The 24260-nt window shown below is 39.1% G+C and overlaps 1 protein-coding gene across 1 annotated transcript in view; it reads right to left on the reverse strand.

Moving 5' to 3' along the window:
- Positions 1-24260, reverse strand: part of dmxl1 (Dmx-like 1) — a 192691-nt gene that overhangs the window by 139232 nt on the left and 29199 nt on the right. Inside the window, exons 2-6 of the mRNA XM_048593609.1 lie at positions 19938-20063; positions 15900-15977; positions 8700-8778; positions 5352-5490; positions 4432-4487 (exon numbers count right to left, since the gene is read on the reverse strand). Of these exons, the coding sequence (XP_048449566.1) occupies positions 4432-4487; positions 5352-5490; positions 8700-8778; positions 15900-15977; positions 19938-20063 (478 nt within the window). The remainder of the gene's footprint in view (positions 1-4431; positions 4488-5351; positions 5491-8699; positions 8779-15899; positions 15978-19937; positions 20064-24260) is intronic.

A 24260-nucleotide genomic window follows, 5' to 3' on the forward strand; every position in this document is an offset into this window, starting at 1 on the left:
TCTGTGAAGAAAAGATCAGAGGTAAGGGTCACCAGACCCAAAACATTAACACTGATCTTTACTTCACAGATGCTGCCAGACCTGCTGAGCTTTTCCAGCAACTTCTGTTTTTGATCATGCAAGTAGGAAGTCCAACTGCAAATTTTTTCCAAGCATCCAAGCAATTCACAATGGCTTCAGAAACACTGTCAATCCGACACAGACTTCTTGTCTTTATTAACTTAAAGCAATAAGTAGAAAAGGGATGGAGTAGGGAATTTAAGTGTCTAGGCATTGTGTCCATTCATGCAATCTAATGACCTGCGCCTGTGCCATAACAATACTAGTAATGTTGCCTATTCATGGTAGCTGCAGGATTTTTATGAATTGTAATCAAACGCCAGGTAACTTTCTTCCTTCAAAAAGATTTGTTTATTAAAATACAATTTTATCAAGATTGATTTGGAATATTTTCAGTGGCCAGGGACTTAATATGTTCATAGTGAATACACATTTGCATGTATGGAAGCAAGAATTAAAGCAATTTTAATGTAAACTATTAGGTTTTGTGATTTAGTTTGCTTTATAATGCAGGATTCTGAGCCTATTCTTTAATGCAATTTACATTACATTTGGCATTCAATAGATTATTGGAGAGGAAATAAATGTTATCTGTAAGCTTTGACACATTTGGATAACTTTATGTTGTCGTGCATATAAATACTAATGTATTTATTCCATAATTTAACTTGTACAATGTGTGTAGGCTGCAGAATTATTTAGGATATCAAAGTTATGGACAACAATAAAAGCCTACATAACAAAACCGAGTGAAATTGTATTAAAATTTTATTAGATTGCTAATTTTGTGATGCACAACACTGCTAATTATCTCTGCAAGCCCGGTGGGAAGACAGCATCATTTTATTTTACTTTAATTTTGATTGTGGGCTGAATTGAGCAAGATTGTTTTATAACAAAAAAGGTGAGGAAGGAATTGTACTTCTAAAGAACAAGTTTATGAAAATCATTCTAAATCATGTTTACACAATTACTTTGCAAGCAGTGAGGGACATGCAAGAATACCACAACACAGAGGCATCAGCACATGGTGAGAGATTTAGCAGGCAGCATGCAGCTGATAAGTTTGTGGGATTGCAACCAGTTTCAGATGCCAACAGTCATCAGCCTGATGAAACTCTCATCTCTGCCTGGATAGCTGAACAGCTTCTGGGTGTAAGCAGCCCTTAGGATCCTGGAAGGGAAGGTATGAGCGCCTATGCGTGCCCCTCTCTCTCTCTCTGACCCCACCATCCAGTAAAATACTGGAAGTTAAACACAGTTCTTTGTTCCCACCAACTGCTAAAAGCATTAGCTTAGAACTAACGAGTCAGACTTCACAATTTTTGAGCTTTGTGCCTCGAATGAAAGAAATCCCTGCATCGAATCCCGAAGAATGGTGCTGTGGAACTGTTTCCCCAGTATTTATTTTCATCCATCTATAAAAAGCAGTGTGTGTTAGAAAGGGGTTAGAGTTTTAAATAGTAGTGTTATGTGTTGACAATTCACAGATTCTAACAAGTAAAAAAACTTATCATTTGAAATAAATTGCAGTTCTTGTTAAATACAGAAAATGTTTTGTGTCCGCCCAAGTCTATCTGAGGGGTAAATTGGAAAGTTTAAGTACCCTGACAATTTTTTTGTTCCCCAATGCTTGAGATGACTCTGGGAGTACTGGGGCTTGATTTCCAGTGCACTCTCCATGTGAGACATAATACTGGTCAAGAACATGCAGAGGGGATAATTGGAATTGGGGGTTTAAATAGGCTCAAAAAAAAAAATTAGATTGACGCAGGAGTCAGAAATTGATTTTGTGACTGAGTACACACCTGACAGTATGGCACCATAAACAGCTCCACGGTGGATCTTATTAGGTAAATAGGTGAAGTATCACAGCCTCATTAGTTTGAGGAAAAGTGCATTTACGTTATGCATTGATAATTTGTACTGGTTAGAATGTAGCTTTACAAAACAAAACCTAGTTTGCATCTGATGCTTGAGTACAGCATCAGCTTCAATCTTGTATTTTCTTCTTGATTGTTATATTCAATCAATTCTTCAAGACATTTATTTGAAATTGTTTGTTTCTGTTACACATTATAAAATGCAGACAAATACATGCAAACTTGCAATAAATCATGTAACCTTTCAAATTTAAATCAAACATACTTCTAATATATAAGCCTCAAATTCAACTTCAAAATTTGAATTCAGATGGTGTATTCATTAGCAAATTTAAAATTATGCTGTGCACAATAGTAATTATTTTCCTAAATATTCTAAAGGAAGTCACTCTTTTAGTGACAATATTCCTAACCAGTGACTTATACGAGTTCATCATAATCACCTTGCTGTTGTACTTGATACTCCTATTTAAGAAGTCTACAATTTTGTTTCATTTTAGCACTCTTTGCCTGCGCTGCCACTTTTAATAATATGTACAAAGTCTCACTGCTCCTGCACACCCTTTTGAATAGTGACTTGGAATAGTGACTGAACTTCATCCACCAACTATCTGCCCATCTTGAAGTTCTACACAGTCTTCAATTTTTAAGTCTCCCAAATTTTTTTGTCATCCCAATCTTTGAAATTGTCCCATACACACCAAGTAGTACATTATTTATATATATTAGGAAAGCATGAGTCTCAGTACAGAACTCTAGGGAATTCCACTATAAATTTTCTACCAGCCCAAAGGATACCTATTAACCATTACTGTTTCTTATCCCTCAGTCAATTTCGTAATTGTGTTCAACCGGATCATAATTGATCTTCTACCTCAATATTATCTTCCCACATTAACAGACCTCTTGATGTCTTCAATTCCAAGACATCTATTGATCACCTGTCTTGAATACACAATGACTGAAGCTCCACAAGTCTCTACAGTACAAAATTTCAAAGATTCACCACCCTTAGTGAAAAAATTTATCATTTCAGTCCACAAAGTTGTCCCTTATTTTGAGACTGTGTCCCACAGCTATAGATTCAACTCCCCCAAGCCAAAGCTTTCCACTCCACAAAAGAGCGTGGGGAAAAATCATTCTTATATCTATCTTGTTAAGCCCTATAAATTTTTTTTTGCCTATTTCAGCAAGATCTTTTCTCAATAGAGATCAATGCCTAAATTTCTCCTCTTAGGACAATCCTACCATCCCAGCAAACAGTCTGGTCAACTTTTGTTACACTCCTCTGTAGCAAATACACCCTTCCTTAGGTAAAGAGACCAAAACTGCACAAAATAAATAAACGTTAAGCATGTTAGTGAAGTTGAAGCTTGTGGGATACAAAAATAAGCTAGTGGACAAGGGCCATTGAGTTATGGTTAATGGTTGCTTTTCAGAGTAGTCTTAAAATGTTGCCCATGTTTTAGCACGAGGAGCATTGCTATTTTTGACACACTAAGGAATTGGATTTGGTGTTATAAGGCAGAATCATGAAATTTGAGATGATTCTGTAAAGACCACTATTACATTTGACTCGATGAAAAAAAATGGGAAAAGCCACTATTTTACAATAAAGACACTGGAAGATGATCTTGCAGGTACTAAAAAAAGTCAGCTGAAATCGTTAAGAGCTGTTTCTACAAATATTTCAGCAGTGGGCGGATGCTGGGCACCTTGACTTTGTGGATGTGTTCAGGACAGCTTTCCCCAGTGACGCTTGATATGTCAACCAGGATCAGTTGTGTATGCTCAGGAGTGGCAAGCATTATAACATCTTGCCTCATTCCTGAGCAGGTGGCTACAGCTTGGTTTGAACAATACAGAAAAAAAAATAAACATTCAGCCTGTTAAGGGAAAAGCATATAAATCTCTCTCTCTCCTCCTCCCTTCTGAGAATCAAGAAATGAAAATTCTGAGAGCTACCTACTTTCTCTCTGCAAGTTCTCTTTTTGAAAGCGAAAGGGGAGAAACTAGAGAGACATTCAAAGATTGAAGCTCAAGCAATCAAAAGAAAAATTGACAATTGTGGTGCCCACAACCTCATGCTCTCAAACAGTTAAAAAGGAACTGGAAGGGAAGAGGAGGAAAACAACTCAAATGCCTGTAACCCACTTCAGACTTGAACTATGCTTTGCTGACTTTCTCATTCCTTCCCCACCTGTAAAGATGTGTCTTGTCTATATGTCTGTTTGTGTGCATATGGGAATTTTTTTTTTACGAAAGGTAGAGTTCAAATTACAGAGTTATGTTAGCAAATCATTTCTTTTATGCTATTGGTTAAATCTCAAATAGAAACACTACATATGTTGAAAATTTGAAACAGAACCCTGAGAAGTTTCATACCAGATTCAAAATATTAACTGTTTCTCTCTCCACAGATGTGTCAGACCTACTGAGTATCTCCAAGATTCTCTATTTATTTCATTGGTTAAAACAGTCTGCTTACAAAAAGTGATTTTCTTGTTATTGATTAAGAAAAGCCTGGTGTGAACATTCTTGTAACTGGAATTAGATAGTCAGCTAAAATAGGCCATTTTGGTAGTTTAATGAAATTTTCACATTTGTGACAACTCTGGGAATATTGGGGCTTGATTTCCCATGTCAGTCATGGCAAAGTTGGAAACTTAAAATATAGTAAACGGAAAGGAAGATAATAGATTCAAGAGAACACAGCCAAGCTGGTGAAATTAATAAACATGCGAGATGAAATTCAATGCAGAGAAATGGGACAGGGGGGAGAATATGGTTTTCTCAATCAAAATGTAACCTAAAAATGATACAATTCAAGTCTAATTATACTTCGCAAATGCTGCCAGATCCAATGAGTTTGTCCAGCACGTTGCTTTAATTTAGATCATCAGCATTTTACTTTTTAGAGAATTTGGGGATGTTTCTTTCCAGCAGAAGGTTTCATAGAAGTGTTTAAAATTATGAAGTGTTAGGTCAAATTAAATAAAGGGCAACTGTTTTCAGTGGCTGAAAGGCTCAAACAGAGCACGCAAATTTAAAAGTGATTGATGGAAGAATTAGAAGTGATACCATGAAACAATTTTCCTGAGAACAGTCATTGTGATCCAGAATATACTGTAAGGATTCAATATCAACATACAGAGGAATCGGAAATATGACTTGAAAGGAACATATAATACAGAGCAATGGAAAAAGAATGGAGGAATGCAATAAATTGCATAGTTGCACTAAATGCCAGCGCAGGTATGACAGGCTGAATAGCCTCCATGCTCTATTTTTACATAAATATCAAACTGTTTAACAAGTGATTAAAATTTAACAACATTTAAGAACTACTTTATATTTTACAAGCTAAATTTGTCTGTAGTTCATAACAAAAGTCATATGCTCCCTTACTTAGACTCCCAGACGCATGTCCAATCACCAACTTTACTTGGATCTGTCTCATCTGCAGTTTCCTCCTCATTAATATTAGCTTCCAGATTTCCATTGGACCAAAGCTGTAAAGAATTGGAACCCGTCAAGAGACGGATTCCTAAAATGGAAAAATGTTTGTTACTTGAAAGCTGTTTAAACATTCAAAACTGATCTCAGGACACCTGTGCTGAAAGGCTCAACAAAATTAAAAAAAGGTCTTTTTGTTCTGAAATCCCTACTTCTTCCAAGCATTATATAAGAATGGTAATGCAATTTACATACTGATGCAAGTTAAACAGTTTTGCATATCATGTTGGAAAAAATGTCTTTCAAGAAGGTGACATCTTGACAACAAACTAAATCTGCAAGTGCGTAAGACAAAGGTTTAGCGTTCACTGCATCCTTTGCTAGATTTTTTGAACAAACGCAAGGAATCAAAAGAATCACTAAAATTGAGATCATCAATTCTATTACTTCTGTAACTTAGGTCAAAAATCACATGATACCAAGTTATAATCCAACAGGTTTATTTGAAAACACAAGCTTTTGGAGCTAAGCTCCTTCCTTACTTTTCCTCTATCCATGCAGGCAAATGTACCCCTGCACTCATCCTGATGTTGCACTTCTGCTTGTTTCTCAATCACTCCACAAGTCCTTTCTGAGCTCATTTTTTCCAGGATGCTCACTCCTACACCCTCACTCTTATTTATATAAAATTGCCAATGAGCCAACTTCCCATTCTGGCTCCTACGATACCTGTTACTGGTAAAGGCCCCTGCTCCTCTGGAACTGTTCCTTCCCTAAACATAAATCTGCAGACAGCGCCCTCAACAAAAAATACTAACCACCAACCTTTCTTGCTCAAGGGTGCCACTGCCTTCCAAAATCTACATCTATCTTTCTTACAGCGCTCTCTGAATCCCTTCAATTAGATTGTCCACACCCACCTCAGCGTACTTATTGGCTGTCATCAAACCAGAAATGGCATCATATGTGACTAGCCATCACTAACAATCCCTTCTCATTATTCTTGGCTGGCCTGCATCCTTTGAAACAGCTGATCATGTCAACCAGCTCTCCTGTATTATCCAGTTGTGTCAAACTTCATTCGCAGTTGTGACACAAGACCCAACTGCAACGGCTTTCTGAGCACTCCCCAGTCAATACTCTACGAGGGCCTGAGGAGCTCTTTTTGGTGCCCTCCCATTTTTCATCTAAATGCCACCCTACAGAAACATTATACAAAAACACAGGTTTCATAAACTGACAATATCCAGATTTATCTCACCGGCGACATCACCACCTTTCAGTCTACTCCATTTGCCATGTCATTCCCCAGCCTGACTCTGAAAAATATTCGTAAGTAGTGAGCATCACTATCTAGGCCAGCATTTATTAGCCATGCCTAATTACCCTTAAGCTTCTTGAACAGCTCTGATCCATATGGTGTAGGGAGTTGCAGGTTTTTGATCCAGTATCTTTACCTGTCTGCAGCCTATGTTTTCAACTAGCTATGTATCATTAGCAAATGTTGCTACTGTCTACACTAAAGTCAAAACAGATTGTAAAAATTTGAAGCACTCAACTGGTGAAATGCAAAATGAAAACTTTCCTTTTATCTCTAGTATATGCATCCTGTTATTAAACAATCCTTCTCCTGTGCCAATGAGTTACCTCCCCAAATTCTTCAGCCTTAATTTACTGAACACTTTTTTAAAAAAAATCCAAGTTTAAACAAAGTCCTTTATAGAATTTTAAGGTCAAGTAAATTTTTCGAACACTACTTTCCCGTTGTAAACCAGATTATTACTTTCTACATGCATTCTTCAGACTGCATGAATAATAGGTTTCAGCATTTTCCTAGAAATTAATATTGATCACTTTCACAAGGAGAGATTGAATCAACTGGGCCTGCATTCACTAATAGCTTAGAAGAATTAGGACGTAGAAAATCCTGCCAGGCCAATACAAACTCAATGCCTGTTAGTCCATTGGTCACCTTTAATTTTTAGAATGTCACTTCCATAAATACTTGCTTAACTTAGCTACTTTGTTCTCATTCCCCTGATTTTTCTGGCCCCATCTTCATGTACAATTAGATATTTGAGAGACTCTCCTCCTTGGTAAACTAGTAAAAACTTTAATACAGAAACAGAAATTGATGAGTAACCATTTAGCCCACTACACGATCCAACACGATTGTGGCTGGTCTTCTACTCTGCATGGTCATACTTCTGCTCTCCCCCAAGACCCCTTCACAACTTCACCTTCCAGAAATTTCTTTCTTAAACGTATTCAGCGAGTTCACTTCCACAGCCTGCTGGGGTAGAGAATTCCACAAGCTTACCACCACCCGAGCGAAGAAATTTAACACCTAGTCTGAAATGGCCTGTACCCTGACAATGTGAACCCATCTCTGGTCAGGGGAAGCATCATATAGAGAGAGCACGCTGATGTAAGAGAAGCGAGAGACTGAGGCAGACAAACACAAAGTGCTGATGACAAGATAGGGTGCTAACCTAGGGTAACAAAACATGGAGGACAGTGATCATGTTCTGAAATTGTTAAACTTAATGCTGAATCCCGAAAACTGTTAGGTTCCTTAGCAGAAGCAGAGGTGCTCTTTCCCCAGCTTCCACCGAGGACTGCTGGAGCACTGCAGTAGGCATGAAACGTTGGCATGGGAACAGAGTGATGTGTTGAAGTGGCAGACGACTGGAGGGTCATTTTTATGGACAGACCACAGGTGTTTAGAAAAGGGGCCAAAGCTGCATTTCATCTCCCCAGTGAAATGCAGATTGGGTGCACTCAACCTACAGCATGATCATCTCGCTGTATTGTGCTACCCACAATCCATTTTTCTATTGTAGGATAGTTTACCCAAATGTATTTATTCAATTTTTATCAAATGTTTTCTTTTCTAATATGCTTTGTCCTAGCAATGCCTTGTGTGGATTAGTTTAAAGTTTTGTCTGTCATGTTCCAAAGAAGTGGCGAAGGATGTTTCACCACCTTAACAGTCGTTCTTTAATTATGTTCATTATTTGTTACCTTTTAAACTACTAAGAAAATGCAAACTAGATAATCTCCACCTCAAGACACCAGGCTGTTTTAAAATTTTCATTACTGGCACTTAACTTAATCAGAATTATATTGGGAGAAAGGGCTTATTGACAGTGAAACATTCTCACCTTTACTGTCCAAACTCAGTCAGCAAAAATTATATTGGATAAATAACCGTTGGAAAAAAATGTCAGCTCATTCGCTTTAAATTTAATCAGCTTACTACTTGGCATTCATTAAACAAACTTGTAACCTTTCTCTTACCTTGCGGATCCCATGCTAAGTTATGTACCACTGACTCCAGTGCAAACTGTCCACTCTTCTGCCATTGATAATTAAGCTGCTGTGAACCATATAACAAAATCAGCAGGACTCAAAAAAGATTAAAACATAAGCAATCAAATAATTCAAAAATGGAAAGATTGAAAGATCCTAAAGCAAATTAAGAGTTATGCGCAAACTGTACGGTTCTTAACAGACTCAGCGAATTCATTGATGGCTTAACTGTTGCAAAATACAGCCAAGATTGAATACCTAAAACAAAATTCACCAAAACAACTAAATTTAAACTTTTCAATAAAGCTTTGATCTAAGATTTAAACTCACTTGCTTCTTTAAAAAATACTGGAGTATGTTGCTCATCAGTTTGTTTCATATTCTCCCATATTAAAAGTATAAATAAATTTTCATGAATACTGATGACACAATTCAAAGGCAACTTACTCAACCATCCAAACCAAGTACATAATGGTCAACTGTTACCTATTTTCTGTCCATAAATACTTTTGCTTTTTATTTATTCAATATGACCATAACATACAAGAACTGAGTTAGGTCAATCAGCCCAGAGTCTGCTCGGTCATTGTATCATGGCTGATATGTTTCTCAACCACATTTTCCAGCCTTCTCCCCATAATCCTTGATCCCTTTACCAATCAAGAACTTATCTCTGTCTTAAATATACTGCATGACTTGGCCTCTACAGCCTTCTGCAGTAATGAATTCTACAGATTCACCACCCTCTGGCTGAAGAAATTCCTCATTTCAATTCTAAAAAGTTGTCCCCTTCACTCAGCGGCTGTGCTCTCAGGTCTCAGACTCTCCTACTAGTGGAGACATCTTGTTCATGTCTATTCTATCCAGGCCTCTCAGTATTCTTGAAGTTTCAATCAGATTCCCTCCTCACGCTTCTAAACTCCATAAAAACTGAATGCAGACCCAGAGTCCTCAACTGCTCCTCATTCCAGGATCATTCTTGTAAACCTTCTCTGAACTCCCCTCCCAATGCCAGCTTGTTCTTTTCTTATATACAAGCCCCCCCCCAAAAAAGGTGCTCACAATATTCCAAATGCGGTCTTACCAATCCTTGTGCAGCCTCAGCAGTACATCTGTGCTCTTGCATTCTAGCCCTCTCAAAATGAATGTTAACATCACATTTGCCCTCCTAACTGCCAAGCGAACCTGCATTTAACCTTGAGAATCCTGAACTAGGACTCCCAAATCCCTTTGTGCTTCAAATACTGAAACCTTTCCTCCATTCACAGGGTGCTGGCATTGTTGGGCATCCTTAGCCTTTGTGAAATGGCAGTGGTGAGCAGTTTTATGGAACCATAACAGTGCATGGGGTGGCCACACAACTGTCAGGAAGCAAGTTTCAGAATTTTGATCTAGTGACCGTTTCTTCACAGTGACATAGATCCAAACCAGGTGCGGCTTGCAAAGAACTTGCAGGTGGCATTCCCGTACATCTATTGCCACCTTGGAGGACAACAGCAGAGGTCATGCTTCAAAGATGCAGTCAAAGGAACCTTGGTGAGCTGCAGCAATGCATATTGTAGATGGTGCACCCTGCTGCCACTGTGTCGGTAATGGAGGAAGTGAATGTTGAGGTATTCGATGGGGTGTCAGTCAAGCAGGTTAATTTGTTCTGTGTGATATTGAACTTCTCAGACGTTATTGGAACTGCACTCATCCCAACTAGTGAAAAGCACTTTATCGCACTTCTGACTTGTAAGTAGTGGACACATCTTGGGAAGACAGGTGAGGAGTTACTTGCCTCAGAAACCTGCTCACCTAGTTCAGTTTGTGGTTAATAGTAAATTCCAAGACGACGACAATTGGCAGATTGCTATCTTTTACTTAACGACTTCTACCATCACAAGTGTAGATAAAAATCAATGAGCTAGAAAACCACTTTCAGTCAAACACAATGCAAATTAGAGAAACAGTGCACAAATTTAATGCAATGGAATTCGTATTCAGCAATATTATCCGATGCAGTGAATGCGTACTCACTTTTACTGCATACTGTAACAGCCACAAATAGTCACATTAAACAGTTGACAGCATACTTCAATCAAAAGCAACAGCGATATCTGAGGGAATTGTTATTCTTCATGACAAATTAAGCGCAATGCTTCTGTGCTTCAACAATATTAAAACTACGTGAAAACAGCAAATTCGCCAGCACTAAATATTGCTTGTTGAAAAATCAGGTTCACAATACTGCAGTCCTACCTCTAATACACTTCAAGGCAGAGTAATGTCTAGAATTCTTTATAATCTCAATTCCAGAAGAACTCAACACAATACTTTAACTTTTTACTCTAGTATCTTTTCTCAAAGTTTCCAAAACGTCAGTTGGTCCAGGGTATCGGATCATAACGCATCAAGTGGAAAACTGTCACTATAATTTAACTGATTTTTCTAAATAATGTGTTGAATGATATTCTAGTGACAGGATGTGAACTACTATAGTATTCCTTTCTGTAGATAGGAAACCTACTGTTTCAATATTTCAACCATGGATCCTGCATTAAGTCATGGTGGTATCCTTGCATATATTATTTTAGCTTTGCATGGTTTAAGAAACTACCTCAAAAACTGCATTGCAAGAGCTAGCTGTTCTAATTGTTAATTTGCTTCAATGCCTCAAAATGCTAAGAATGCAAATTTCATTGTGGATAAGACCTCCTCAGCTGCAACGAGATGGCAAGACAGACATTTAGGTTTTCTTCGGTTACAAGCGAATCACAATGCAGGTTAATCTTTTAGTGTACCAGGCAAGTATGTATAAGTCCTTTTTCACAGTTTAGAACTTGTAGGTACAATGTGGAAGATGTGGCATCATTTGGGGTGTATGATGCAAGTTGGATTTTGTGGCAGAAATTAATCATTGCAGGAAAGAAATGCACTGGAAACAATGCCAACTTCATTTTGTCACGGCCTTACACAAATCAATTTCGCTTAATGAGTGGGTTAAGCGTAAGCCTCGATACTCAACTCAAAGATGATTCAAGCTTTCCTATGAGAGTCTCTTCGGCTCAACAGAGATGGATTTCTAGCTCTAGTCAATTGTGAAATTGTGAAATTGTAACGAAAAGTCAATAGTACTAAGTAGACTAAAGGTTCAAGCATACACTTAAGTACATCATCTGAATGTAAATGTGAGTTGCTTTGAAGCAAGATTGCTTCTTATTCACTTGTGAGACATGGGCGTCATGAGCTAGGCCAGCATTTGTTGCCCTTGGGAAGGTGGTGGTGAGCTGCCTTCTTGAATTGCTGCAGTCCATGTGCTGTAGGTTTACCCACAGTGCACTTAGAGGGAATTCCAGGATTTTGACCCAGAGACAGTGAAGGTACGAAAATATATTTCCAAGTCAGGATGGTATGTGGCTTGGAGGAGAACTTGCAGGTAGTGGTGTTTTAATGTATCTATTTCCTCTAGCCTTCTAGATACAAGTGGTTGGGGGGTTGGAAGGTGATGTCTGAGGATTGTTTATGAATTTCTACAGTGCATCTTATAGAAAGTAGCAGCTGTGTGTACTAAGTATCATTGGAGGGGAGAGTGGATACTTGTAGATGTGGATGTACTAAATAAGTGGACTGCTTTTTGGTGTCAAGCTTCTTGAGCAATGTTGGAGCTGCACCCACCCAGCCAAGTGGCGAGTATTCCATCACACTCCTGACTTGTGCCTTGCAGATGGTGGACAGGCTTTCGTGAGTCAGAATGGGAGTTACTTGCCGCAGTATTCCTAGCCTTTGACCTCCTTTTGTAGCCACTATAATTTATGGCGAGTCCGGTTGAACTTCTGATTAATGGTAACCCTCAGGATATTGATAATGGGGGATTCAGCGATGGTAACACCAGTGAATTTCAAGAGGCAGTCGTTATTTTGTCTCTTATTGGAGATGATCATTGCCTGCCATTTGTGTGGTGTGAACGTCACTTGTAAGTGGTCAGTCCAAGATTGGATATTGTCCAGGTCTTGTTGCATTTGAACATAGACTGATTTGGTATCTAAAGAGATGCCAACGGTACTGACATTACAACTGTCAGTAAACATCTCTACTACTGAGCTTATGATGGAGGGAAAGTTGAAGCAGCATTTGATGATGATGATGATGATGATGATGATGATGATGATGATGATGGGGCCCAGGTCACTAATCTGAGGAAGCCACACAAATGTCCTGGAGCTGAGATAACGGACCTCCAACAACCGTGACGATATTCCTATGTTCCAGGTATGACTCCAAATAGCAGATGAGGTTGCTCCCAAATTTCCACCGATTCCAGATTTGCTCGGGCTCCTTGATGCTGCACTCAGTGGAATGTGGCCTTGACCTCAAGGGCTATCATGGTCACGCTCATCTTGCTTCTGGAATTCAGCACTTTTGTCCATGTTTGCACCAAAAATCTGTAATGAAGTCAGGAACTGAGTGGCCCTGGCAGAACCCAAACTGGGCATCACTGAGCAGATGTTGCTCGATAGCACTGTTGATGTTACCCTCCATCACTTTACTGACAAGAGAGTAGACTGATGGGATGCTAACTGGCTGGGTTGGTTTTTTTTCCTGCTTTTTGTGTATCGGACATACCTGGGCAATTTTCCAAATTGTCAGGTTGACGCCAGTGTTGTAACTGCACTGAAACAGCATGGCTAGGGGAGCTGCAAGTTCTGGAGCACAAGTCTTCAATACTGTTTCTAGGACGTTGTCATCGCCTACAGCCTTTGCGGTATGGAGTGCCTTCAACTGTCTGATATCACAAGGACTGCTGATTCATCAGCAGATTTACTTGCCAATGTTTAAATCTGAAACCATGAGAATTCACAGAATCTAGAGTCAATGTTAAAGAGTCCCACTGCAACTCTCTCCTGACCATATACTATCTCTGTAGGTCTGTCCTGTAAGTGGGACAGAACGGGCGGCATGGTGGCTCAGTGGTTAGTATTGCAACCTCACAGCGCCAGGTACCAGGGTTCGATTCCACCGTCGGGGGATTGTCTGTGTGGAGTTTGCATATTCTCCCCGTGTCTGCGTGGGTTTCCTCTGGGTGCTCCGATTTTTTCCGGCAGTCCAAAAGGTGTGCAGGTTAGGTGGATTGGCCATGCTAAATTGCCCATAGTGTTCAGGGATGTGTAGATTAGGTAGGTTATAGGGGGACGGGTCTGAGTGGGATGGTCCGAGGGTCGGTGCTTACTTGCTGCGCGAAGGGCCTGTTTAAACACGGTAGGGATTCTATGAAATTTCTAAGGACATATCCTGTGATGGTGGCATCTGAGACATTGTCTCTAAAGTATGATTCTGAGTGTTTGAAATCATCAGGCTGTTGTTAAATAATCTGAGAAACAGCTCTCCCAGATGTTTGCAAGGAGGACTTTGTAGGATTGACAGGGCTACTTCTGCCATTGCCATTTCTGGTGCCTAGGTCCATGCCAGGTGGTCCGTCCAGTTTCATTTCTTTCTTGAGACTTTGTAATGATTGATACAATTGAGTCACTTGCCACGGCACTTCAAAAGGCATTTAAGATTGAACCACATTGCTGCGGGTTTGAAGTCACATGTCGGGCAGACCAAATGTAAGATGGCAGATGTCCCTGAAGGACATTGAATGAGCCAGATGGGTTGTTGACAAACAATAGTTTTATGATCATTTGAAGATTCTTACGTTTTTTTATTGAATTCAAATTCCACCATCTGCTGTGGAGGAATTCAAATTTGGGACTCCAGAATATTAGCTGCGTTTCTGGGTTAATAGTCTTGTGTTAACAGCACTAGGCAATTGCCTCCCTTAAAGTAGCTCTGGGTAAAACAAAGAACGAACAATCAATCAGTGGTTATGTCAGCCAGGACAGTGGCAATGCACTAGCACGGCAATTTGTATAGCTAATGAGGCTGAAAAGCTGCATTGGTTCATATTTGGCATGAAATCTTACTACTCAGTTTTCCTATAATCACTAGTCGACTATCTAATTGGAATCACAGTAGTTCCAAGCCTAATAATGAAAAGTGAAAGACATAATCATCTCTTTGGCAAACTTGCAAAACAAAATACATAAAACATAGTAGGAACTGCAGATGCTGGAGAATCTGAGATAACAAAGTGTAGAGCTGGATGAACACAGCAGGCCACGCAGCATCAGAGGAGCAGGAAAGCTGACGTTTCGGGTTTTCTGAAGGAGGGTCTCGGCCCGAAACGTCAGCTTTCCTGCTCCTCTGATGCTGCTTCGTCTGCTGTGTTCATCCAGCTCTACACCTTGTTATCTCTACATAAAAGATAGGCAAGTTTATAGTACTCTAGTATAGGGATGAGTAAGGAGCCAATTAGGACTGAATACTGGAACCTGAAAGAGAGACAGACATTTACTGAAGGCTGGAATTCTTCCACTTTGCCTCAACACAAAGGATGTAATTGCATTGGAGGCAGTTCAGAGAAGGTTCACTAGATTGATTCCAAAGATGGAAAGCTTCACTCAAAGAGAGGGTCATCAGTTTAGGTTTATAATTTTTACAGTTTAGAAACATGCGGGAAATTTAACTACATAAAATGCTAAAGGGGATTGACAAAGTAGATGTTTGTCAGGATGTTTCCTCTTGATCTAGGATGAGGGGTCATGGTTTTAGTCCAAGGCGTGTCAGTCTTTTAAGACACCAGGTAGAAAAATACTTCTCAGAAAACATCATGAATCTGTAGAATTCACTAACCCAAAGTACGGTGGATATCAAGATAAACTGAAGGAGGAAATAGTTGGATCTTTAGTTAGCAATAGGTTAAAGCGTTATAAGGAGCATGCAAGAAAGTCAAGTTAAGGTTGAGAAGAAATCAGCTATGATTGCATTAAATGGTGGAGCGGGCTTGGGAGCTAAATTACCAACTCCTGCTCCTTATTCTTCTGTTGTTATAGAGTCCTGCACACTAAAATCCTAATGGCATACTCCTAGCTAGATAGGCATTAGATTTCATAGTGGATGATCAGAAACTCGACTAGAAAATGTAAAACCCTCAGTAACTTGGAGAATCAAACAACAGTCTCTCTGCAAAACATTTGCTGACCAAAAAAAAACTTTAAAGAGCCTGGCCAAATAGATACTAACAACTACTTTGAGGTAGAAATCAAATTTCAAGGGAGCAACATTTTCAATGGGCTTAAAAACAAAGTGTAAGCTGTCTCTAATTACCATAGAAGGCTTAGTTTTCTGATTTAAAAGTGCAATGGGCTCAAAAATGCAGATTACATTTCCATACGATGCTGCAATCTGTGGAGAAAACACATTTAAGAAATTAAAACGGATTGTTTATTCCTACAATTACCCAAGCACGTGTGCTTGGAAAATTTATAAAATCACATCTCAGTTAGAATAATTAGAAGTCAATAAATCATCTTTGTTTTAAACTGACAATATTCTGCTCAATTTCTGAGACTAAGTGATATCCCATTTACAGGTTCATTCATTGAAAATTGTAGGTCAGTGTTGTTTTGCCATTCAATAATTTTCCAATTTTATTGAAAATCTCTTGCGAGCATCTCTAATAATTAATTTCAGATAAAGCAACAGCATGCATAGATGTATACCACACTGATCATGGTTGCCATGGGATACAAGAAAACATTCAGCATTAGATATACAGTGAACGTCAATGTAGAAAGCAAAAAGATTATCAAATATCCACCAACACATTTGGAGAAACGAGCAAATTGATGCAACCTGCATTGCAGTACAAAAACAATGTACATTTTAAAGATAGTTTTTTAAATTTAACGACAAAGTAAGTTTTAATTTCCATTTTTTGTTTTACCTCCCTTAAAGATCCCAATTATTCAAGTAAAAGAGTGTTGCAAACATACTGAAGCTGCAGAAGATTGATTAAAGATTGATCGGGGCTGGCATGATAGCTCAGTGATTAGTAGTTGCCTTACAGCACCCTAGCTCCAATCTCGATCCTAGCCTTGGGTGACACTTATTTGGAGGAAAAAGATGGCATTAGGGCAGCCCAGGGACCATCTACTTCAGCAAAACGACTGAGTTTTGTGACACTTCCAAAGCAGCAGACTTCAGGTAGATATTGGTGCATTATTAAAATTGAGAAACTTGACTCTTGATATAATGAAACATTAGATTTAGAAATAATGCATTGAATTGTCTCCACAGTACATGGAAAGAACCTAGAAGTTAGTTAAGAACCCTAAAGATTTGAAAAGGAGGACTAAGATTTTTGGACTTGAGTCTCAATCATGGATTATGTCAGGAAAACTGAAACTTCGTTTTAATGTCTATTTGAATGGCAGTCCGAATTTCCTTCTTTATTTTTATAGCTTATTAAAAATTTCTTGCGTAATAAATTTGTTCTGTTCTTAATGAAAATCTGTGGCCTTCTATCAACATGTCTCAGTGACTAACCACCACATTAACTAAAAAGAAAATAAAATCTAGCCAGGTTTAACTATGGGATCTGACTAGTCTAGTCATACCATCACTTTTTTTCATTACACAGTGGAAAATTCTGTTGCAACAAGTCATCAACTGTCTTGAACAGCCTTACAGATAAACAACAACTTTGGTGCATTAACTTCTGTAAGCAAAGAACACAAAAGCCCAAGAAAATAGCTAATTAATCTATTTTGATTATATCAAAAGAAGGCAACAAGAATTCCTTACATCTTTAGGCACTCGTTAACTAACTTGTATTATGCCTCCTGGCAATTCAGACCTTGGACTCCCGTATAATTTTGGTAAACGTATCCCGCTCATTCCAAGATTGTCATCTTATGACTTCACAGAATCACACAAGTCGAACAGCACAGAAGGAGGCCATTCAGCTCTTGATCTCTGAACTGGGTCTTCAAATGAGCAACAATGCCACCAGGTAGCCTCCCCCTTTATCCCCCATATGTTTGCACGTTATTTCTATCCAAATAATCACTGGATGCCTCAAATGAACCTGCCTCCACCACACTTTCAGGCAAAGCATTCCATACCCCAACTACTCACTGAGAAAGATTTTCACATGTGACATTTGCTTCTTGTACAAATCACTTTAAACTTATGCCCTCTGGTTCTTGATCCTTTCATAAGTGACAAAAGTTATTCCCCCATCTACTCTATCCTGGTCCCTCATGGTTTTGAAAATCTCCATTAGATTTCCTCTTACCCTTCTCTCCAAGGAGGACAATCTCACCTCCTTCAATCCAAGGTCAAAACTTACATTTCACATCTCTGGAATTGTTCTTGGAAATAACTTCGGCATGCTCACCAATATGTTCACATTCTATAATGTGGCATCCATATCTGTACAAAATTCTCCAACTTGAGGCCTAACAAGTGGCTTCCACAAGTTCAACATCACCCCATTGCTCCTGTACTCTACGCCCCTATTAATAAAGCCATGGAAACTGTATTAAGCTCTCCAGCAACTTTCAGTGATCTGCACAAATATATACACACTTGGGTTCCTCTGCTCCTGCGTGCTATTTGGAACTGTACCCTCAATCTTCTCATCTCTCAATGTTCTTCCTACCAAAAAGCATTATCTCAAACCTTTGTGCACTGAATCCCATTTGCCACCTGTTCGTCCACTCCTCCAATTTGTCAACATGCTTTTGCGTTCTACAGTAAACTCACGATTTACAATTTTACCAAGTTTTGTTAATCTGCAAACTTTGAAATTGTTACCTGCACATCAAAATCTAGATGATTAGCATGCATCAGGAAAAGCAACGGTCCCAATATTGAACACTTAGAAATTCCACGACTAAACATCCACCAGCTTGAAATATAAGCATTGACCATTACTGTTTCCTATCACTCAGTCAATTTCTCATCCACGTTGCTACTGGCTCATTTCACCTGTGACCTATACCATTCCTCTCAAGTCTGTTGTGTGGTTCTGTATGAAGCAACTTCTCGAAGTCCACACAGATCACATCAGTGTTACTGATTCAAAAACCTCTAGTAAGTCAAACACAAAGTCCACTTTTGAAATCTTCCTAATCAACCCACTCTTTTCCAAGAGACAAAAAAAACTGTCAATGGTTTTCCACTATTGAAATTAAACTAATTCGTTTGTTGCTGGGCTTATCCTTACAAATCTTTCCTGAACAAGGGTCCAAAGTTTGCAGTTTCTCTGCACCTTTTCATGACATTTGAATGATTTGGATTTCAAGTCTCTTTCAACCTCCACTGTTTGTAACGACCTACCACTTAGAAAGCCAATCTTCCATTAGAGCAATGTTTCACTAGATATTAAGTGCAGTAGAATCAAACAATGAGTGTATTTTTCTCATTAGAAGATGAATACTGAAACTGGAGAAACTGAACTTTCGATGGGTGAGATCATAGGATTTAGAAGGAGTAAGCCCTTTGACTCTCTTCAGCCATTTAATAAGATCATGGCTGATCTGTTAAAAGCAAAGCATTGTATGCTGGAGGTCTGAAATAAAACTGGATAAACTTAGCAGGTCTGGCAGTTAGAACTGAAGGGGAGTTCTGAGGCAGTGCCTTCTGAAGCAGAGTTCCAAAGGTGCACAAGTCAAAAAAACAAAATTCGTTCACTTTTGACTTACAAAAAGGTGACAGCTAATTTTAAAAGTGTCCTCCAGTTGTGGGCCCAGAAGGCAAAACATGTTTTCCACCTCCACTTTAAGACAATATTTTGCCAATGTCGAATCATAGAATCTCTACAGTGCAGCAAGAGGCCATTTGGCCCATCAAGCCCAGAATGACCCTCCGAAGAGCATCACACCCAGATCCATCCCCAACCCCCCCTCAACCCCTCACAACACTATCCCTGTAACCCCACATTTACCTTGACTAATTCATCTAGCCTTCACACCCCTGGATACCACAGGGCAATTTAGCATGGCCAATCTACCAGAACCTGCACAGTGGACTGTGGGAGGAAACCAGAGCACCTGGCAGAAACCCACGCAGACAGGGGAGAACGTGCAAACTCCACATAGTCAACCAAGGTTGAAATCGATCTCAGGCCCCTAGCTGTGTGAGCAGCAGGGAAAACTACTGCGCCAACATGCCCACCATGTGATCCCTCATTTTAAAAAAGGGAAGCAGTTACGGAATTACGGCAGGTAAATATAATTAAGCTATACAATAACTGACTAATATATCAGGGCTCAAGGATTTGAATGGCCTCTTCCTGCTTCTATGCATTGTGAACCGTGGCATAATCAAAGTACACAGTTAGGAAGTAATCTGACATACCTTTCCCTGATGCATGGAGCAATCAACACATCCAACTTGGATATTTCCATGTTTGGCCCCAGGAATAATTTGAAGTCTTTCAAAATCACTGGCTAAAATCACGACATCACATCCTGAAGCATAAGCCTGGTTAAGACATGAAAATAGTTGGTGAGCAAGCATTAAACAAAACTGACTTTACTTAACACTGTAAAAATATTCATTAACAGATTATTAGCTACTTGCTAAAATATTCTCAATTTCAAAAAGAAATATCAAACAACTGAATGGGGACTGGAGCAAAAGGAAATTAACTGAAATATCAGCATTTCCTCTGTGTCCCCATGAGACAGAAAAAGTCAGTCAACATCAATTGGTTTGGTAGCAGGGATCTGACAAGTGAAGTTGTTATTTTCTTATAAAATAAATAATTTTCAAAACAGTCTTAAAAATTCTGAGTTGGTCCAAAATATTAGCGGGATGAGGAAAACTTGCAAATCTGCCTGCAAGATGACCATTTTGCAACTGTAAAATGCAGCTTTATGACCATAAGATGTACGATCAGAATTAGGCAATTCGGTCCATTGAGTCTGCTCCACCATTTGATCAAGGCTGTTCGGTTTCTGAATTCCATTCTGCTGTCTTCTCTCCCCATAACCTTTAATCCCCTTATCAATCAAGAACATCTGTCTTAAAGACACTCAATGACTTGGCCACCAAAGCCTTTTACAGCAATGTGTTCCACAGATTAATCAGTCTCTATCTGAAGAAATCCCCCCTCATCTCAGTTCTATTCTAAAAGGTCATCCCTTCACTGAGGCTGTGCCCTCAGGTCCTAGCCTTTCCTACTAGTGGAAACATCTTGGCCATGTTCATTCTATCCAGGCCTCTCAGTATTCTGCAAGTTTCATCCTACTGAACTCCAAGTGCAGATCCAGACTCAACTGTTCCTCTTGAGAAGTCCTTTATCGCTGGAATCATTCTTGTAAACCTCCTCTCGACCCTTCCCAATGCCAGCATACCCATGCTTAGCTAACAGGGCCCAAACCAGATCTCAATATTCCTTTGGGCTGACCGGAGCTTTATACAGCCTCAGCAGTACCTATCTGCCTTTGTCTCCTAGTCCTCCTGACATGAAGGCTAACTTTGTATTTGCTTTCCTGACTGCCAACTGAACCTGCATGTTAAATCTTAAAACAATCTGAACTAGGATTTACAAAGATTTTTCCCCCTCATTTAGAATAGTATTCGCCGCCATTCTTCCAACCGAATAGCCTAATCTCTCACTTTGCCACATTGTATTCCATCTGCCAGTTCTTTGCCCATTCTCCTAACCTGTCCAAGTCTCTGCGCAGCCTCCCCACTTCCTCAATACTACGTGTCCCTCCAATATCTTTGTGCCATCTGAAAACCTGGCAACAATGCCCTCATTCCTTCATCATTAATATGTAATGTGAATAGTTCTGGTCCCAACCCAGGCCCCTGTGGAACTCCACTAGTCACCAGCTGTAGTCCACAGAAAGTCGCCTTTATCCCTACTCTGCCTTCTGCCAGTCAGCCAATCCTCTACTCATGCCAGTACTTAGTGCTTACCACCTTGGGCTTTTATATTATTTGGCAGGCTTCGTGTAGCACCTTGTCAAAGGCCTTCTAGAAATCCAAATCGACAACCTCCACATCGACAACCTCCACTGGCTCTCCTGCTTCTAACTTACTCATTACCTCCTCAAAAGAATTCTAATCTTAACAATGGAGGTCAGGCTAATCAGCCTATACTTTCCTGTCTTCTGCCTCACTCCCTTCTTAAACAGGTGGTACATTAGCTATTTTCCAGTTCTCTGGGACCACACCCTTAAAGTGACAATGCTTAATATTTACCTCAACTTCATCTGAATAAATCTGCAAGCTGTTCTGATCTGTATGGTTCTGTAGCACGCTATACAATGCAATTACCTAGGAGTCAAGAGGCCAAAGGAAAAGCCTCCTGAAAAGATCTATTAAGCACAAGTTCTTTTACTGGATAGAGTGTGGGAGAAAAAAGTCATTGTTAATTTCATTACTACTTAGCATTTCCTCTAAAAGAGAGGCTGAGAGAAATGAATACGGAATGGCTGACTGGCTGGGCAGCATTTATTTATATTTTCTTGCCAGTAAATATACCTCTATACAGACCTACATGTGTGTGTATTTTCAACTTGTGTTTATTACTTTAAATATACTTAAATGTTATTTTTATCAATTCACAGGGCAGCAGCTAGGCAAGAGGTTTATATTACCCACCTAAAATATTTTTAGTCTTAAAAAAATACATCATGGTAATTATGAACATTTTATATTATTAAATAGTTAAAATAGGAACCTCTCATTAATGGTTAAGTATGATACTTGGAATAAAGGAACGCTAGCTTGATTGCACATATTTCAGAATGATTACCAATATCCAAAAACCTCCCCCTCCTTCAATATGCTTCTTGGTAGCTAACTAAATCACCTGCTCAAATGTCTGCTTTGGTGTAAATTTTGTTGTTTGGTTACTCTTTTGTGATTTATTTTCAAAAGTTCATGAAACCTATATATTATTGCAAATGGTTTTGTGGCCAATATACATAAATGGATGCATCACTTGCTTGCCATTCCCAAGAACATGTCAAAGTCTTATTAAAATTTTATGAAACAGAAATTGTTTTTCATGTTTCAAGTAGGATGTCCTATAGATTTTATTGATGGCAGTATGATGACATATTCTATTACTAAAAACTTATTTTAAAAAAATCAGACCGAAAACAGGAAGATTAAGATATTTGTGGCAAAACAGGGCACACTCTATTCTTCACTGCCAGAAAGTAGCTATGAAGTCTTCAAAATGAACTAAGATATAATTCTGAGGGCTAAAGGTATAGGGAGAAAGCATAAACAGGACTGAGACAGATGAGGAGCCAGGATCATACTTAATGGCACAGCAGGCTTGAAGGGCCAAATGGGCCTACTCCAATTTCTTGGTTTCAAGCGCCAGAATTTTAAACTGAATTGTATTTTAATTTGTAGAAATATGTTGACCAAAACAGCTAAGAGTTTTCAGATCAGATTTCAAAATAAGTCAGGTAATTCTACTCCAGAATAGAATCTTACAAAATATCTAATTAAGACAGGTGTACATTACATCTGAGACAATAAGATAATATTTCACTAAAAATACATGCGAGTACAGAAGAGGAGATAAACAGGTCTAGGATAATTAACGAGGTGGAACAGCTCTGTCATAATCGAGAGTCAAATAGCATCTTTGTTTCTTTCCTGACTTCCCATTTAAATTGCTGAACAAATGGGATAATTTAGAAAAAAAATTACAAGAGTAATTTTTGCATTCCACTTATACAATGCAACCTTCTCCTAAAATAAATCCCTAGCTTCAGGAAAAAAGGTGGTGGAAAGACAGCAGGTATTGGAGGAGGAAGGCGAAAGATGTTGAGATCCTTCCAGTAATTTGCAGCGTTGATGGCCTACTTAGTAACTGAGCAAATCAGAATGGTTACATCATAAGAGCTGGCCACTTGATACAACGTTGTTTGTGAGCAGGATCTCTGAAAGAACAATATGCTTCGTGCATTCTCCTACAATTTCCCCTGTGGAGTCCAAATTTGTCTTTTTCAAATGATGATTCTGTTCTCCTTTGAAAGTGTCAATTGGTCCTACTTCCACCACTCTTAGACAGTGCATTCCAGAACCTAATCATTCACAGATGTTATATTTCACGTTATCATTGCTTCTTTTGCCAATTACCATATCTAAACTTGGGCAATAAAAACAAGTGGTGCTGGAAAGACTTGAGGGTCAGAGAGGATTTGAGAGTTCTTCTTGCTCATCTAGAGGATGATGGGGATCTGGAACTCAAATGGCTGGAAGAATGACAGATGCAGAAACAACCACTGGACAAACACGAAGCACTGCACCCTGCAGGATTATTAACCAACAGTTAGAAATTGAGACATTACGATTTTTTAAAGCTGGCACTGGCAAGAGGGGCTGTGTGGCCTCCCTTTACAGCATACACCTTCCAGGTTTCTAGGTTTAAAAAAATAACTTTTTCATGATCTCAGTAGCACAGGAACCACAGAGCACCATTGACTACCTTATACACTGTTGTATTATTGCTTTAAAAAGAGATTGGCTTATTAGCAAACCAAGGACTAGGATGTAAACCACAAAGACTAACTGTCCTGTGCAGTCCAGCAAGCAGCATAATACGAGACTAAATACATCTGTAACTGCAAATATTAGACTCAGCTGTTAATAAACCTGTTTGAACTTTTGAAGAAAACCAATTCCACACTACTCAATCCGTGT

The sequence above is a fragment of the Rhincodon typus genome, chromosome 3, assembly GCF_021869965.1.
Source record: "Rhincodon typus isolate 14 chromosome 3, sRhiTyp1.1, whole genome shotgun sequence".
Classification (NCBI taxonomy): domain Eukaryota; kingdom Metazoa; phylum Chordata; class Chondrichthyes; order Orectolobiformes; family Rhincodontidae; genus Rhincodon; species Rhincodon typus.